Raw genomic sequence first — 18,779 nt, forward strand, 5'->3', positions numbered from 1 at the left:
AATTCCTTCTTCAATTCCTTCATCTCTTTGGTTCTGTTTTCCTCTAGTTCTTTGTTTTCTTTGAGTGTTTTTCTTGTTTCCTCTTTAAAACCTTCTATTTCTTTATGCTTTTCCTCCTTTTCTTGTTTAAGGATCTCTATCATCATTTTGAGGTATGATTTTGGGTCTGAGTCTTCTTTATCTGGAGTGTTTGGCATTCTCTTGTTTGCTGTTATGGGAGAGCTGGGTTCTGGTGTTGCTAGGTTTTCTTGGTTTACATAGGGTTAGTTCTCGTTGTCTTGTTGTCAGTGATTGATTTCAGTCTCTTCGGTGTACCTTGCCTGTTTCCCAGGATCTCTGCTGTTCCCAGTGGCAGATGGTCTGAGTGTTTTGTCTGCAAGCATGAGCCCTCCGGGTGTAATCCGAGTCCCTATGGCAGAGTTCCTGTTCCCCTGAACCATTCTGGGTGTGTTTAGGGGGCGCGCTTTCTGCACACTTGCCCCAGACCTCTCTGTACCCAGGCTATTAGCAGTGCAGTCTCACCAGGCCTGAGTCCCTCAATTTCTGCTCTTTCTGGTAGAAGATGGCCTAAGCTGACATACATTTCTTTATTTCTTAATGTTGGAGATAATATATATTGTATAAAATCATTATATACATGCATTGCTATGGTTTTTATTTTTTTCGCATCAAACTTAAAAATAATCATGTCTGCGTGATCAAGATAGCTCAGCTACCAAGCCAAATGACCTGAATTTGATCCCTAAGATCCATATGGTAAAGAGAGAGGAATGAAACTCATGACTTGTTCTCTGACCTACAATTACACACACATATGCACACTCACACATTCAACATGCGTTCACACACACAAATAAACAGTTATTTATAGATTTATATATTTTGCATATATCTAAATATATACTTACATATATATATATATATATATATATTGTTAAATAAATATGAGATACACATTTCCAAGACATTAAAATGTTCACTATTTCTTGTTTTTCATAAAACATACTATATATACAACAAATTTTCATAATACTCAGAACCGTAATTTCCTTTCATATCATTTTCCATATACCCACTACTCCCTTTTTTCTCTAATCACTTCCCATCCTCTGTGATCATGACTTTTAAACATATATTTTGCTTACAAAATATTATGTATTTCCTCATTATAATATATATATTCCCCATATCTTTGTATACTCTTTTTTTCCTCATTCTTTCCTCATGTTCGTTCTGTTAATTACACACACACACACACACACACACACACACACACACACACACCATATATATATATATGGTGTATATATACCCTCTTAACCATACGATTGCTAGCATTTGGTTTTGTTTTCTTATCAGTTGTCAATTTTACTGTAGTTAAGATCAGTCTCAATGTGGTTTTCACTTTCATTTTCTCTGGTAGCTAATGCAGTTCACCATGTTTTTGTACTTTTATTGGTCATGTATGTTTCATCTTTTGAGAAACTTCTGCTAATTTCATTAGTCCCTTAGTTTAATGACATGTTTGCTTTCCTCTTGTGCAGTTTTATTTTTTGTTTACTCTAGACATCAATCCTCTGTAACTGTATTGCTAACAAATGTCATGTATTGCTAGCAAATATTTTCTCCTATTATACAGGATGTCTTTTCACTTAATTGCTTCTTTTTCATGACAAATGTTTCTTTTTATTTTATGTAATCTTGTTTGTAAATTTCTTGGCATTATTTCTTGAATAGCAAGTAATATTTTGCTATAAATTCCTTGCCTGTGATTGTATCTTTCTAATATAGCATTTATAAAATTTGTGGTGAATTTCCCATGTGTATATAGTGTACACTCTACACTCACCCCTTCCACCTGTTATCTCACCCCACTATTCTCATCCCTTCTTTGTCCTACAGGCCCTGTCACACACACACACACACACACACACACACACACACACACACACATATGTGTGTGATATATATATATATATATATGTATATATATATATATATATATATATATATATATATATATATATATGTCTATTTTGTTTCATGACTCCTTGAGCCTAATCTGTGCCAACCAGGCAACAGTGAATTTGTAACTAGCCAGGGGGTACATAACTTGAGAAAATGGAACCCTTCTCTTTTAGAATGTTAGTAGCCCAATAGTTCAGTAAGGAGTGAAAGAAACTCCTGAAGCCCTTCCTAAACCATGGTTTCTCTACCTTATACTAGTCCCCAAATAACTACAGAGATAAATCAAGTTTTATTTTTAAATGTACCCAAATACCTGAGCATTTAAACCATCTACATTACCCTTCTATGGTAGTCTGCCTCCCAGCCTATCCCATGATATTCACATATTATTATTGATCTGGCTCTTTGGGCTTCAGGTACGTTTCCATGTTCTCTCCCCAACTCCTTTCTTATGACTCCAAAACTTCCTTTTGAGTTCCTCTCCAGTTTATCTAACCTTCTTATATTTGCCTTCTCATGATATTCTATTTTCCTTTCTGCTCATTAAATACTGACGTGTAGACATTCACTATATATTAAGTGAATGAGAAAATTATGCTTATTTTTTTCTACCGACTCTATGTCTTACTGCTAAAAATAGGTCTACATCTTCAAGATGTCCTATATAACAATGCCAACCCTCATCTTAGTATGATTGTAATACTAAGCTTTACTAATTTTATCTTTAATATACACATGAGGTATTCTGGATCCAAAGCAGATTTTTTATTGCCTTACAATAAATAGTCCTACCTCCTTCTCATTCTTTCATAATGACATCCCGTAGGACAAAATGGTAAATGGTGATAAAAACGTTTCCATGCATGTACTTAGTTGCTCTATAGACAAGAGACCAAAGATTATAAAGGAGGAGCCAGCTGTCCTCATCTCCAAACAAATCTCCCTGGAAACATAATAGGCCTGAATCTAACTCTAAATTTCAAGGAGTTAGCTCAATGCACCACATGTCTCAGTTTTTACAGCCCAGATTTTTTTTTTTTTTTTTTTTTTTTTTTTTGAGTCTGGGCTTCATATGTTATAATTATAAGTACCTAGAGATCTGGGTTATTCTTTTTGTTTTTGTTTTCTGACAACTGGAAATTTAGCCTAGCAGTCTCCCAACTAAAACCTTAACCATTTGTCCTTCTTGGATCAGAGAAATTTGAGAAATTAACCAGACAGATGGTACACATCTCATTTGCATAGGATGGGAAAGTTCTCAGCAGGCTAGAACAATTAGAGGTACATAGAGTAGTCCAAGAAAGTTTATTTCCTCACCCTTAGTTAAATTATATCCAGGATTCACTCATCTACTCAACGGAAAAACTATGAGTACTTCTTGCTTCTTCAGCATAGCTACATTGCCTAAATGCTTTCCTGCTGCATCTGTCTTTTTTGTCTTGTATTATGGCTCTGGGTTGCATCCTCACAACCTTACATGAAATTATTCTACATCTCACTCTTTGGAGTGTGTAAGATATTTGATCTCAAGCACTGTGTTATCATGATAGTCAATCAAAATTTAGTTTGTAATTTTTCATTGTGTTCAGCACAGATGACCAAAAATAATTAAATATGTGGAATATGGGGCTGCAGATAAGGGATAACTACTGTCTTCATTTTGTGTATATGTTTGTCCACTTTTATCATTTGAATGTTTTGGTGGAGGATCTCATGTAACCAAAACTGGCCTCCAACTAGCTCTGCTACAGAGGATGATCATGAACATGTAATCCTCCTGCCTCTATCAGCTGAGTGTTGAAATTAACAGATATGTGCCAATATGTGTGACAATTTAGTGCTGGGAATCAAACCTAGAAATTCATGTACACATTTTATCAACAGTGCGATATCCCTAGTCATGAGGGATATCTTTTTTTTTACTTATGCACATATCTATCTATAGTATAGATAGATAGATAGATAGATAGATAGATAGATAGATAGATAGATAGATAGATAGATATAGATATATCATGCTTAGTCTATGTAATGTTACTTATATCTGCAGGACTATTTGATATAGGATAACCAATTGGTATATTCTTCCCTTGGGGAAACCCATGTTTTCTACTCTAGCATTCATTTGTTCCTTGGACTTTTCTCCCACATGCTTTGCCATGTCTATCTGTGTCATCATTGCTCAGTTCTTTTTATGGCACATTGGTGAAAATTTTATCACTGCAGCTTCTAACATTACTAGGAGGTACAATTTTACTGCAACATTCCTGAGCATCTCCCTCTTAGTATCTTTCTGCTTCCTTTTTACAGAGCTCTCTGAACCTTAGGGGCAGGAGTTGTTTTTGCAGATGTAGCCACTGGAACTGTGCTCCACAACTCTGCATTTAATTTGTTTTCTGTGATGCTCTCCATCTGTTGCAAAGAGGGGTTTCCCTGTAAAAAAGTCAGAACTACATTTATCTATGGGGATAAGGATAGCTATTTTGACTATAGTTATGGATTATGCTGGTTTTGTAAGGTGGTAGTGTTAAGTTCTCTATGATCCATGACTTTACTAGCACCAAGGAGTTGGCTGGATATCCAGTACCAGTCAATATTTCCCTCTTGCTCGGAGGGTCTTAAGTGCAAGTACAGTATGGCCAGTTACTACAAAGTTATAAGTACCATGACCACTCCCTTAAGGTTATCAGCTCATTTTGGTCTTTGTTGTGGTTCATAGACAGAGCTAGGAAGAATTGTTGGTTACCTCCCTTTACTGTATGTAAGCTTTAAAGTATCCTAGTACCATGAAAGCGAGTTTTCAGAGAGGTGGCTATCAGGTCACTTCCAACTCTGGGGACTATATGCATGTGTTTAAAGTGCTTTGTGTTTGTACTAATGGGTACATAGCATTGTACCACTCATGGGGGCAACCAAGGGAAATATAAATAGTCTGTAAAGTTTGTTGATTCCCTTAGATAACTCTGGCCAATTGTTCAAAAGATGGCTTCTCATGACTGGTATATGTATATGTGCAGGTTTATGTGTATGTATTTGTATATATATGTGTGTGTGTGTGTGTGTACATATGTATGTTTCAACATTTTATGTAAATAAATAATAGTATGATTCTTTAGATAAATAATATGATTCTTCCTTGGAAGTTTTTCAGGCATTTCTTCTGTCACTTTACCCATGTTTTCTTCATTCTTTGGTGATTATCTCCCTCCCCTTCCCTACTTAGACACTATTCTTTTTCTTATTTCTTTTACCACTTCTACCTTCCCTAAACACAAATGGACCCATGTCACTTCCTTGCTTAAATTTTTCAAAGTCTCATATTACTTACAAATACGGCCTAATCTTTTCAAGGGTCTGATGCCAAAATTTTGCTTCAAAAATCTACTGTATTTCTATATACTAAGAATTAATCTTTTTAACTCTGGTAACAGTCTTTCCTTAATCCTAACTTTCAAAGAGGGCAAGCCTGTTTGGAGATAGTTATACATACTATATGATGCTATGACCTGTCTCTGTACACATTTCTCTTCTTTCAATGTCCTCTAACAATTCTTCTCTGACTAACTCAGGTTTATGCTTTAAAACTCTATGTACTTAGAATCTTTTAGAAGTCTTTTCTAGGTTGTATTGAACTGATATATATGTTTAGCTCTTCCTGATATACTGCAACTTCATAAATAGAGGCACCAATTTATGTTCAACTTTTTGTCTATAGTCAGTAGTGTAACTTACACAGAGAAGTTTGGTGTAGAGAGCCATTTTTATTTTTATAATTGGCAAAGCCATTTTCATGATTCATTTCAAGTAGACAGATAAAAGAGATAATTTGCTTATATTTGTAAAAGTTGGATTATACAAAATACAACAAACAATACAAGAATATATCCCCATATATATATATATATATAGATAGATATAGATATAGATAGATAGATAGATACAACACATGCATACATATTACAGCAGTTGTACAAACACACATGTAGAAATCAAATGAAATGTTATAGGTAGAACCAAACTTCTGTGTAAGTAAAGTAAATACTCATCTACCCAGTGTGATTTCATGGACAAAAGAATAGTCCATAGTATAGAAATTTCTTCTGCATGTAGAGCCTGAATCTAAATAGTCTGTTATTTTTATTTGGACACCTTACCTCTCTTTCCTGAATCATAAATAACCTTGACAGATTTTATACATTAGCAAACTCAGGGTTCTTTTAAATGGTGAGCACCATTAAAATTTACCAATAAATATGTTATACAGTTCTGAGGTACTTTTGTATCAGAGTGCTATGTCTGAAATTTAAAGGAAAGTGTTGCTAATTTTTCCCAGTGACATAAGAGGGCTTAAATTCAGTTGATGGCATTGCTAAAGTAAGATACAGTTGAAAATATTTCATAATTAAGCCTTAGGTCAGATAAATAATGGTTATTATTAATCATCCATATTATTGCATATATGATACTTAGTATCATTTATTAACATAATTATCTAAGATACTATAAAATCTGGGTCAGCAACTATTTATTTGAGTATTAATTTATGCATTACTATGTGTCTCATTGGATTACATATAACTTTAGAATTTTCACTCATTCTACAATGTTTCTTTCAGTTTTTTTGATCCTTTCATTTTTTGGTTTTCTTGTATTTGTTTCCTTGTGCAGGGATATCCCAGGGCTAGGATTCAACCCAAGACCTCCTGCATTTCATCTTTGGGCAGGTTTCCTCCCTGTGATATGCATTTTTCTTTCTTATTTGAGTTCAATATTTTCTTAAAGGCAAAACTGATTCATTTTTATCCTATCTTAATTTCTTGTAACAGATTAACAATTAAAATTGTCAACCCACCTGACTACTTAACTAAGTGCTCTGAAAGACACCTATTCTAGGTCTCTTCATTTATAGAAAGGTACTCAAAATCCCTGTATCCACAACAGTTCCAAAAATATCGATTCTCCTCAGAAAAGTCACAATGTAAAATATAATGGGTAGCTTTTTAAAAAAATAGTGATCATCTTCAGTAGCTGAATTCGGCAACACTAGTTTACCATCCAACATTTTGACAGAATTATCAATTGAATTTCTTGTATATTTCAATAAGGTCTGGATTTCTCCACATAACATTGAAAATGTTCTAATGTGTACTAGAAGTCATTATTTTGGGAATACTTAAATCTTTATTAACGAGAGTAGGGTTTTACAATGCATACTTTGTGATTTTTATCTCTATATTTGCTAGTCAGGTCATATAAACAAAATGAACTTACCTTTACATGAAGACACCACCTGTCTTGAGAGCTCCCCCATTTCCCTCAGGGAAAAATGGCAAACCCAGTAGTTTACTCGTTAACATTGAGACCCAAGTAGCCTTTCTTATCATTTTTAAAACTTTCAGTTTATAAATAAAGGAGAGAGAAATTGGCTGGGGAGTTACACAAACAAGTTCTGAGCATCCAGGATTAATTTTGAGGAGCATTCCTCAAGTCAAATAAGCATTTCTTTTCATCTCATTTCACAGGCCTTCAAGAGGGAATTGAAAACTAAAGAACCTGTAATCATGAGTACTCTGGAGACTGTGAGAATCTTTCTGACAGAGCAGCCTTTGGAAGGACTAGAGAAACTCTACCAGGAGCCCAGAGGTAATTGAAAGTGGAGCTGTAATAGCATATTGATAGAAGGCTCAGTGATGAGAGCACAGCCCAGCCATGCTGCCAAAGTCTGTATAATTCTCATACTTCTGAGTTAAACGGAATCAATTCAAATTAAATGTAGGTGCTGAAAAAGAATACAGATTCACAAACCACTATGCACAATCCTGTTTTCAGTCATAAATAAAGCAATCAATCATGTGTTATTTGAATATTTAGAAAATAGTAAACAAAGGAGCTTATCTGTGAAAATGAATTCTATTGTTACAAAGACTGCAAGCTAATTTTCCATTTAGGCTGACTGAAATAAATTAGAACTGTTTAGCACAAGCTAACATTTTTCTCTCTGAAACCTTAAATGAATCTTGATTTATCTGATTGACAGAAAGTAGAACAGATTCACTAAGGAAGACAGTTTAGCTGTGCTTGACTATATCAAAATTTATGCCAAAGTGTAAAAGAACTATTAATCAGTAAGTTGGCCTCTTGTTAATCTATATTCCCTTCCTTTCTTCTAGTCTGACCTTTTCAACAATGTTTTTTTTTTAAACAAAAATGGATGTGCCCTTAAACCTTGTCATATTACCAATTTAGAGCTGCCTTCTGAAGAAAGAACTCAGAATGTCACTCGGCTCCTACGAAAGCAGGCTGAAGAGGTCAACACTGAATGGGACAAATTGAACCTGCACTCAGCTGATTGGCAAAGAAAAATAGATGAGGCTCTTGAAAGACTGCATGGACTTCAGGAAGCTGCTGATGAATTGGACCTCAAGTTGCGCCAAGCAGAGGTGATCAAGGGATCCTGGCAGCCAGTAGGAGATCTCCTCATTGACTCTCTACAAGACCACCTTGAAAAAGTCAAGGTACTGTGAGCTCTGCTTTGTTCCCCAATACTCTGGGAGACCCCCAAAAGAGGGCTCATTTATGTATGCAAAGTGTTATCTCACAAAATTAAATTACAGGGCCTATAAGCCTTAGAAAGAAAGCCTCCTTCTTCCTTATTTTAAAGTCTTTGACACAGGGTTTCTCTCCAAGAAAAGTCAGTGATGTGATCATTTGTCCTTCAGTGATTAAAAAAAAAAAAAAAGAAATACGAAGGAATCTCATTAGCATGGTAGGTAGTACCTCAGGCTCATAAAATGAAATATTTAAAAGTTACAACATAAAAAGTAATTTTGATTTTTGCCATTAGGAAATTAATTTATTGTAAGAAGATAGGGTTTGGTTGTCTTTTATGAAATTTCTGATTGATATATATATGTGTGTGTATGTGTGTGTGTGTGTGTGTGTGTGTGTATTACTTAGTATCAGAACAGAATAAAAATATACTTGTGAGAAGATCAGAATCTCAAATTTGTAACTTTAACCTTAATAATAATATAGCTAATCTAAAATAAAATCATGTGTTCTCCAGCATTTTTTCTTTCTAATTGTAAGCTAGTAATAAGTTTACATTCATCATTACATTCTATTACTTATTCGTTTTTTTGTGTACTATTGCTTATTCTCCCTCAAAATGTTTCTTCTTACTAATCTCCCTTTCAACCACTGTCTTTTAAGATTCCTATTATATTTTTACTTACGTGACAACATACTCATATCCACTGAGCAGTCAGCTTGTGTGGTATATTATGGACACTGCCTTTTAAATATTTAGCAAATGAATTGATAATTTTATTACTGACATTTCTGAATCATCCTTACTTTTCCCATTTGAAAATAAAACTCCTGACATGATATAATGAAGTTCATCTAGGTAGGATAGCTATCTCTTTTCCTATCTCTGGATTTACTACTGTGTTTTAATTACTCACATGCAAATAATCCAGTATCTTTATCCAATGCTACCCACACCTATCATATTTTCTCATAACTGCCTGTCAATTATTTTTCAACTTCCATCTGAATAAGCATGCTTTGTATGTCTGGTCACTTCTTACTGAACGTTCAAAGCCTAAACCACATACAACTTATTTATGTAATCTTCCATAAATATCTACAAGACCCCCAACTCCTACCAAGGGAGTATCACTTTATTGACTGCAAATCTAATACTCCTAAGAATTGGTAGTTATAGACTACCAAATTAATTTATTAACTAAAATTGATTATTATAAAGGAGAAGCATCTTTAAAGCCAACATCTCCATATTGCCTTTGTGTGCCTCATGGTATAGAAGATCCCCAAGTAGTGGCCAGGTCACCTAGCTACCTAAAAGAACTTTTGGTACATCCATGCCACCTCAGATCCCTAGGGATGCTTTCAGGAAACTCTTTTCCTTTCTCCATTTCTCCTTTCTCTATTTTAAATCTTCATTAGTGTTTTAAAAGTTGTTACTTTTGTCACTACAAAATATATGCTTCTAACAGATTTCTGTTTTTATCATTTTTATTGGATATTTTCTATATTTACATTTCACATGTTATTCCCTTTCCCCCTCTGATACCTTCTCTCCCTCCCCTTGCTTCCAGGAAGATTGTCCCACTCTAAGCCACCCTCTCCTACCTCAGCAACTTGTCATTCCCCTACAATGGGAAAACAAGCATTCACTGGACCAATGGTGTCTTCTTCCATTTATGCCAGACAATACCATCCTCTGCTACATATGCAACTGGATATGTCTCTCCATATGTGCTCAATGGTTGTTGCTTTAATCCCTAGGAGCTCTGGAGTGTTTCGTTGGTTGATAATGTTGTTCTTCCCATGGGATTGCAAACCCTTTCAGCTCCTTCAGTCCTTTCTCCAGCTCCTTGATTGGAGTCACCATGTTCAGTCCGATGGTTAGCTGAAAGCATCCTCAACTGCATCTGTGTGACTCTGGCAGAGCCTCTGAGGAGGCATCCATATCAGGCTCCTGCCAGTAAGCACTTCTTGGCATTAGCAATAGTGTGTTGGTTTGGTGGCTGCATGTGGGATAAATCCCCAGGTGAGCCAGTCTCAGAATGATCTTTTCCTCAATACCTGCTCCACTATTTGTCCCTGTATTTACTCCCATGAGTATTTTATTCTCCCTTCTAAGAAGGACTGAGGCATCCACCTTCTGGCCTTCCTTCATTTTGAGCTTCATCAAGTCTGTCAATTGTTTCTTGACTATTCCAAGCTTTTGGGCTAGTATTCTGATAGATTTCTGATAGTGTTATTTCATTATCTTATGTACTCTTTGAATATTTGGAAATAGATAATCCCTAAGTCCCTGGACTGTATGAAAATGCTAGCCAATCATCGTCATGGTGATAAATATTTTAAATGAAGATGAAGAAATGTCCTTTTTATTGGAATTTTTGCACTTACATTTCAGATGTTATCCCTTCCTCTCAATCCCATCCCTTCCCCCTCCCATTCCCTCCATGAAGGTGCTCCCTCTCCCAACCACCCTCTCCCACCTCAGCACATTTGTGTTCCCCTACAGTGGGAAAATGAGCCTTCACTGGACCAAAGGCTTCTCCTTCCATTGATGTCAGAAAATGCTATCCTCTGCTGCATATGTACCCTGAGGCCATTTTATTTTCTCATAAAAAGAAATAAAAATACATGAACCACTAGGTCATTGACATAGATGTGCAAGAGAAACAAGCAAAGGCTTTCAGAAAGTAGTATAGCTGCCGGGAGTATTTAACTTAACGTTTTCTATGTGCTGAGGTACATAAGCCTTTTAGGTAAGTAAAAAGAAAGACAGGGGGAAGGAGAGATAAAAGAAGATAATCATGTAGAGAGATTGATTGGGTGAATGCTTATTTGTTGGTTATTTGGACAATTTATTCAGAGTTTCACTATATTTATCCAGGCTGCCCTTGAACTCTGGAGGTGAAGTGATCTTCCTGCTTCTATTTTCAAGTAGCTAAGATTGATCTAGTAATTTTAAACTCGAACCCTATGAACAATCTCTTTTTCTAACTCCTCCATTGGGGACCCCATTCTCAGTCCAATGTTTGGATGGGAGCATCTGACTCAGTATTTCTTAGGCTCTGGAAAAACCTCTCAGTAGAAAACTATTCAATGAGCTGCAGCATGCACTTCTTGAGATCCACATTATTGTCTGGATTTGGTGACAGTATATAGGATAGATCCCCATAGTCTCTGAATAGCCCTTCTTTCAGTCACTTCTCCAAATTTTGTCTCTGTATTTCCTCCTTTGAAAATTTGGTTCCCCCTTTTAATAAGGACTGAAGCTTCCCCTCTTTGGTCTTCCAACTTCTTGAGCTTCAACCTGTGAACGGTATGTTGGGTAATTCAAGTTTTTGGGCTAATATCCACTTATCAGTGAGTGCATACCATGTGTGTTCTTTTGTGATTGGGTTGCACCACTCAGGATGATGTTTTCTAGTTCCATCCATTTTCCATTAGTCATTTTATTGGAGAATTGAGTCCATTGATATTAAAAGATATTAGGGAATAGTGATTGTTGTTTCCTGCTATTTTTGTTGTTAGACATAGAATTATGTTTGTGTTCTTTCTTTCCTTCTTTTGGGTTTGTTGCAGGAAGATTACTTCCTTGCTTTTAATAGGATGTAGTTTCTCTCCTTGTATTGGAGATTTCCATATATTATCCTATGTAGGGCTGAGTTTGTAGAAAGATACTGTACAGATTAATTTTTGTCCTGGAATATCTTGGTCTCTCCATCTATGGTAACTGAGAGTTTTGCTGGGTATAGTAGCCCGGGCTGTCATTTGTGTTCTGTTAGGTTCTGAATGACATCTTTCCAGGGTCTTCTAGCTTTCATGGTCTCTGTTGAAAAGTCTGGTGTAATTCTAATAATTTTATCTTTATATATTACTTGACCTTTTTCCCTTACGGCTTTTAATATTCTTTGGTGCATTTTCTGTTTTGAATATTATGTGATGAGAATTCCCTATCTGATCTAATCTATTTGGAGTTCTGTAGGCTTCTAGTATATTTATGGGCATATCTTTCTTTAGGTTAGGGAAGTTTTCACCTATAATTTTGTTAAAGATATTTAGTGGGCCTTTTAGTTGGGAGTCTTCACTCTCTTCACCTATTTTTGACCTCATGTTTGATCTTCTCATTGTGTCTTGGATTTCCTGGATGTTTTGGCTTAGGAGCCTTTTGCATTTTGCATTTTATTTGACTGTTGTATCAATATTTTCTATGGTAACTTCTGCCCCTGAGATTCTCTCTTCTGTCTTCTGTACTCTGTTGGTGATGGTTACATCTCTGATTCCTGATCTCTTTCTTCAGTTTTCTATCTATAAGGCTTATTCTCTTTTTTATTTCTTTATTGTTTCTTTCCATTTTCAGATATTGGATAGCTTTGTTCACTTTCTTCTCCCATTTGGTAGTATTCTCCCGTATTTCTTTTAAGAAGTTATTCATGTCCTTTCTCAAGTCTTCAATCAGCATCATAAAATATGATTTCAAATCCAAATCTGGCTTTTCAGGTATGATAAGTCATCCAGGACTAGCTGTAGTGGGAGAACTGGGTTCTGATGATGACAAGTAGCCTTGATTTCTGTTGCTTATGTTCCTACAATTGCCTCTTGCCATCTTGTTGTCTCTAGTGCTACCTGACATAGCTGTCTCTGACTAGATCTTCTTCTTCTTGAGTTCCTGATTGTGTCAGAACTCCTCAGATTCCAGGTGTTTGGGATCCTGTGATTTTGGGGTCCTATGATGCTGGGATCCTGAGTGTGCCAGAACTAGTGGGAATCAAGCTGTCTCTGAGATACTGTAGTCTCAGTATGTCCAAGTTCCTGATGTCGTTGTGTGTGTCAGAGCTCCAATGCTTCTGAGTGTGTCCAGGTTCCTGGGAGTCTAGCTTCCTCTGTGATCCTACACCAGTAAATACACCCGTATTTGTGTGATCCTGTGGTCCTAGACATGCTAGTACACCTATTGTCCTGGGTGTGCAAGAGCACCTAGAGGACAGGCTTCCTCTGGGTGTTGTGGAATTGTGTGTGGCACCAGAGCACAAGGTCTGCTCAGGGCTCAGGTATGAGAATGAACTGAGACACTAATGCATGCCACTGATATACACATTCAGCTATAACTTTAGACAGACTATTGTCTCTACGCCCAATTATGCTCCCAGGCTGAAACTGAAACACAATTGGCTAGTATAGATGTCCAGCCCATCCTAGATTCTACAAGACTACATCCCACAGGGTTAGTGGCATGCATTTCTTATGTCCAGGTTTTATGTAGATGCAAAGAATCCAAAATCAGATCTTCACATTTGTGCACCAGGGACTTTATATATAGTTACCTTCCTGGTGCCTAAATGTTATATTTGAAAAAAAGTAAAGAATTACTGCCTGTAATGGGAAGGGTAATTTTGTCGATGGGGTGCTCAGTTCTAAGTACTGAAAGTAAATGAAATTTAGGGAGGCTTTTGTTATGGTAAAAAATGTATATTGAACCTTTGATCAAAAAAGGAATGATAACATAAATGATCCTTCATAAACTATATTAAATATGGACCCAATGCTTCTTACGTCAATACAAAGTAAATACTTGTGTTATTTAATAGCACCTTATTTGGCCTTTAATATCTGAGAACAATTTCTATTAAAAGTCATATAATAATACTGGGTCATTCTACACTTTAAAAGTTTTGCAATGGAAAGGACAGTGTTGGTTTTATTTGAGCTTAGAAAATAAAGTACAAATTACTCATTTTAAAAATGCCTACAGGGTGCATGCAGAACAGGTGGCCAGGTCATCTGCCACCAGGAACAGCAGAGATCCAGGGACAGGGGCCTGGTGAAACTGCGCTGCGAGTAGCCGGGGCACAAAGAGGTCTGGGTCAAGTGCCCAAAGAGCATGTTCACCCCATTGGTTCAGGGGAGCAGGAACTCTGCCGTAGGGACTTGGTTTTCACCCAGCAGGCCTGTGCATGCAGAACAGGGGCTCAGGCCATCTGCCACCAGGAACAGTGGAGATCCAGGGACACAGACCTGGTGAGACTGAGCTGTGAGTAGCCAGCGTGCAGAAAGGTCTGGGCCAGGTGCTCAGAAAGCAAGCCCCCACCCCCATTCATTCAATGGAACAGGAACTCTGCCATAGGGACTCTGTTTCTACTGGAGGGCCCTGGCATGCAGAACAAATGCTCAGGACATCTACCATTGGGGGACAGCAGATATCCAGAAACACAGGTCAGTTATACAAGAGATGGGAACCAATCACTGACAACAAGATGGCAAAAGGAAAGCAAAAGAATGCACCCCAGGTAAACCAAGACAATATGGCAACACCAGAATCTACCTCCCCATCACAGCAAACAGCAGAAGGCAAAAGACTCAGGAAAAAGAAGACTCAGACCCAAAATCATACCTCAAGATGATGATAGATATACTTAAGCAAGAACGGGAAGAAAAGCATAAAGAAATAGAAGCTTTTAAAGAGGAAACAAGAAAAACACTCAAAGAACTCACAGAAATAGAGGAAAACAGAACAAAAGAGATAAAGGAATTGAAGAAGGAATTTAAAAGGGAAACAGAAGCAATAAAGAAAACACTAAAAAAGAACCATGGAGATAGAAAACCTAAAAAAAGAAATCAGGAGTCACAGATGCAAGCATCTCCAATAGACTACAAGAGATGGAAGAGAGAATCTCAGGGGCAGATGACATCATTGAAAACATCCACAAAACAGCCAGAGAAGATGCAAAACCTGAAAAGCACCTAACCCAAAATGTCCAGGAGATCCAGGACACAATGAGAAAACCAAACCTAAGGATAATAGGAATAGAAGAGGGCAAAAAATATCAACTAAAAGGAACAGTAAATACCTTCAACAAAATTGTAGAAGAAAACTTCCCTACCCTTAAGAATGAGATGACCATGAGCATAAAGCAAGCCTACAGAACTCCAAATAGAGTGGACCAGAAAAGAAATTCCTCCCTACACATAATAGCGAAAACGCCAAGTACCCAAAGCAAAGAAAGAATACTAAAAACAGTAAGGGGAAAAGATCATGTAACATATAAATCCAGATCAATAAGAATCACACTCGATGTCTTAACAGAGATTATGAAAGCTAGAAGATCCTGGACAGACATCATGTAGACCCTAAGAGAACACAAAGGTCTGCTGAAGCTGCTATACCCAGCAAAACTATCAATCACCATAGATGGAGAGATGAAGATATTTCAAGGCAAATCTAAATTTACACAATATCACAAATCCAACACTACAACGAATTATAGGTGGAAAACCAATTACAATGAGGGGAACTACATCCTAATAAAAACAAGAAAACTTCTAAGCATGCAAGGAGGGAAACTACATCCTAGTTAAAACAAGAAAGTACCTAAGGATGAAAACCAAAAGAAGAAAGATACACAGGCACAATTCTACCTCTAAATGCGAAAATAGCAGGAAACAGCAACCACTATTCCTTAATATCTGTTAACATAAATGGACTCAATCCCTTAATAAAAGATATAGGCTATCAGACTGGATACATAAACAGAATTCAGGATTTTGTTGTATAAAGGAAACTCATCTCAGAGACAAAGACAGACACTATCTTACAGTAAAAGGTTGGGAAAAAAAAAGCAAACGGCTCCAAGGAGCAAGCTGGAGTGACCATTCTTATATTGAATAAAGTAGATTTTCAACCAAAAGTTATTAAAAAGATAAGGAAGGACTCTTTTTACTCATTACAGGGAACATTTGTCAGGAGGAACTCTCAAGCCTTAACATGTATGCTCCAAATAAAAGAGCACCCATATTCATAAAAGAAAGCCAACAAAAGCTCAAAAAGTACATTGCACCCCACACAATAATACTGAGAGACCTCAACATCCCACTTTCATTGATGGACAGATCATGGAAACAGAAACTAAATAAGGACACTGTAAAACTAGCAGAGGTTATGAACCAATTGGAATTAATAGACATCTACAGAACATATCAACGTAAAACAAAAGAATACACCTACTCTTCAGCACCTCACGACACCTTCTCCAAAATTGACCATATAATCGGTCACAAAACAGGCTTCAGTAGGTATAAAAAAAATGAAATACTCCCAGGCTTCCTTTCAGATCACCATGGTCTAAGGCTTGTCTTTAATAACAACAAAGACAACAAAAAGCCAATATACACATGGAAACTAAACAATGCTCTATTAAACAATAGCATGTTCAAAGAAGAAATAAAGAAAGATATTAAGGATTTTCTAGAATTCAATGAAAATGAAAACACAACATACCCAAACCTATGGGATGCAATGAAAGCAGTACTGAGAGGAAAACTCATAGTTCTTAGTGCTTCCAAAAAGAAACTGGAGAGAGCATACACAAGCAACTTAACAGCACAGTTGAAATCTCTAGAACAAAAGGAAGCAGATACATGCAAAAGGATTAGGCTGCAAGAAATAATCAAATTCAGAGCAAAAATTGACCAAATAGAAACAAAAAGAACCATTCAAAGAATCAACAAAACCTAGAGCTGGTTCTTAGAGAAAATTAACAAGAGTGATAAACCCTTAGCCAGACTAACTAAAGGGCAAAGAGAGTGTATCCAAATTAACAAAATCAGAAAGGAAAGTGGAGACATAACAACTGAAACTGAATAAATTCAAGAAATCATCAGATCCTACTACAAAAGCCTATACTCAACAATGCTGGAAAATCGGGAGGAAATGGATGAATACCAGATACTAAAGTTAAACCAGGACCATGTAAACCATCTAAATAATACCATAACACCTAAAGAAATAGAAGCAGTCATCAAAAGCCTCCCAACCAAACAAAGCCCAGGTCCAGATGAGATCAATGCAGAATTCAATCAGACTTTTATTGTTGACCTAATACCAATATTCGCCAAACTATTCCACAAAATAGAGTTGCATGGATCACTACCCAACACATTTTTTTGAGGCCACAATAACCCTAAACCACACAAAGACCCTACAAGGAAAAAGAACTTCACACCAATCTCACTCATGAACATTGATGTAAAATATACTCAAAAAATCCTTTGCAAACCGAATCCAAGAACACATCAAAATGATCATCATATGTGGGATGCAGGGATTGTTTAATATACAGAAATCCATCAATGTAATCCACCATATAAACAAACTCAAAGAAAAAATCACATGGTCATCTCACTAGATGCTGAGAAAGCATTTGACAAAATTAAATAGCCCTTCATGTTAAAAGTCTTGGATAGAACAGGAATCCAAGGCCCATATCTAAACAAAACAAAAGCAATATACAACAAACCGAGAGAAGACATTAAATTTCCTGAACCGAACACCAATGGAACATGCTCTAAGGTCAAATATCGACAAATGGGACTTAAAGAGATTGCAAAGTTTATGTAAGGCTAAGGACATTGTCAAGAAAACAAAGTGTCAGCCAACACATTGGGAAAAGATCTTTACTAACCCCACATCAGATAGAGGCCTAATATCCAAGGTATACAAAAAACTCAAGAATTTAGACACCAGAGAATATAAAAACCCTATTTTAAAATGGGGTACACAAAAGATCCCATCAAAGATGGTTGAGAGCCACCATATTGTTGCAGGGAATTGAATTCAGGACCTCTGGAAGTGCAGTCGTGCTCCTAACCTCTGAGCCATCTTTCCAGCCTGAGCTTCATTTTCTATGAAGTACTTTATAGTAGGAGAATCAACCTATTGATAAGTTGTCAAGGAAAAATCCCTGGTATGAAAATTATACCTGTAATCTCTTCACTTAGAAGACAGAGGAGGATCATAAGTTTGAGGATATCTTTGATTAAACAGTAAGGCATAGCTGAGATACAGTGTAACACTGTTGTATAGCATTTTTCCTCCTAATTGAAACATTTTTCCAAAAGGAAAGGGGAGGTCCAGAAGATCAGGCAACAAACAAAATGTCACATGTGTGACAAAGTGGAAACTTGTGAGATTCATGAAGCCCCTTTGCAGCCTTATAGAAGAAGTAAGTAAAACTGAGGAAGGAGACTGAACAGCAAATCTGATTAATATTGTGATTTCTCAGCCTCAAGATGTTCAGAGCTTCCAAATACAGATTTCTTGAATCTTCGCTATGACTAGAGTGGGCTTCTTGGTGATGCAGCTGCTTTTTTGAGTTATCCCTGTTCCTGTAAATAACCCCTCACCAATAGTGCTGTAGTAACACCAATGAAAACTTACTGTTTCACAAAAAAATGGGGTACAGTGCTAAACAAAAAGTTCTCAATTG

At 36.5% G+C, this 18,779-nt stretch overlaps 1 protein-coding gene across 5 annotated transcripts in view; it reads left to right on the forward strand.

Moving 5' to 3' along the window:
• The window catches only part of DMD (dystrophin), a 1,259,848-nt gene that overhangs the window by 842,830 nt on the left and 398,239 nt on the right, over positions 1–18,779 (forward strand). For all 5 annotated transcript variants that reach the window (XM_080910294.1, XM_080910293.1, XM_080910296.1 and 2 more), the window contains 2 exons: positions 7,491–7,611; positions 8,215–8,483. In XM_080910294.1, coding sequence (XP_080766420.1) covers positions 7,491–7,611; positions 8,215–8,483 — 390 coding nt within the window. The remainder of the gene's footprint in view (positions 1–7,490; positions 7,612–8,214; positions 8,484–18,779) is intronic.

The sequence above is a fragment of the Micromys minutus genome (assembly GCF_963924665.1).
Source record: "Micromys minutus genome assembly, chromosome: X".
Classification (NCBI taxonomy): Eukaryota; Metazoa; Chordata; class Mammalia; order Rodentia; family Muridae; genus Micromys; species Micromys minutus.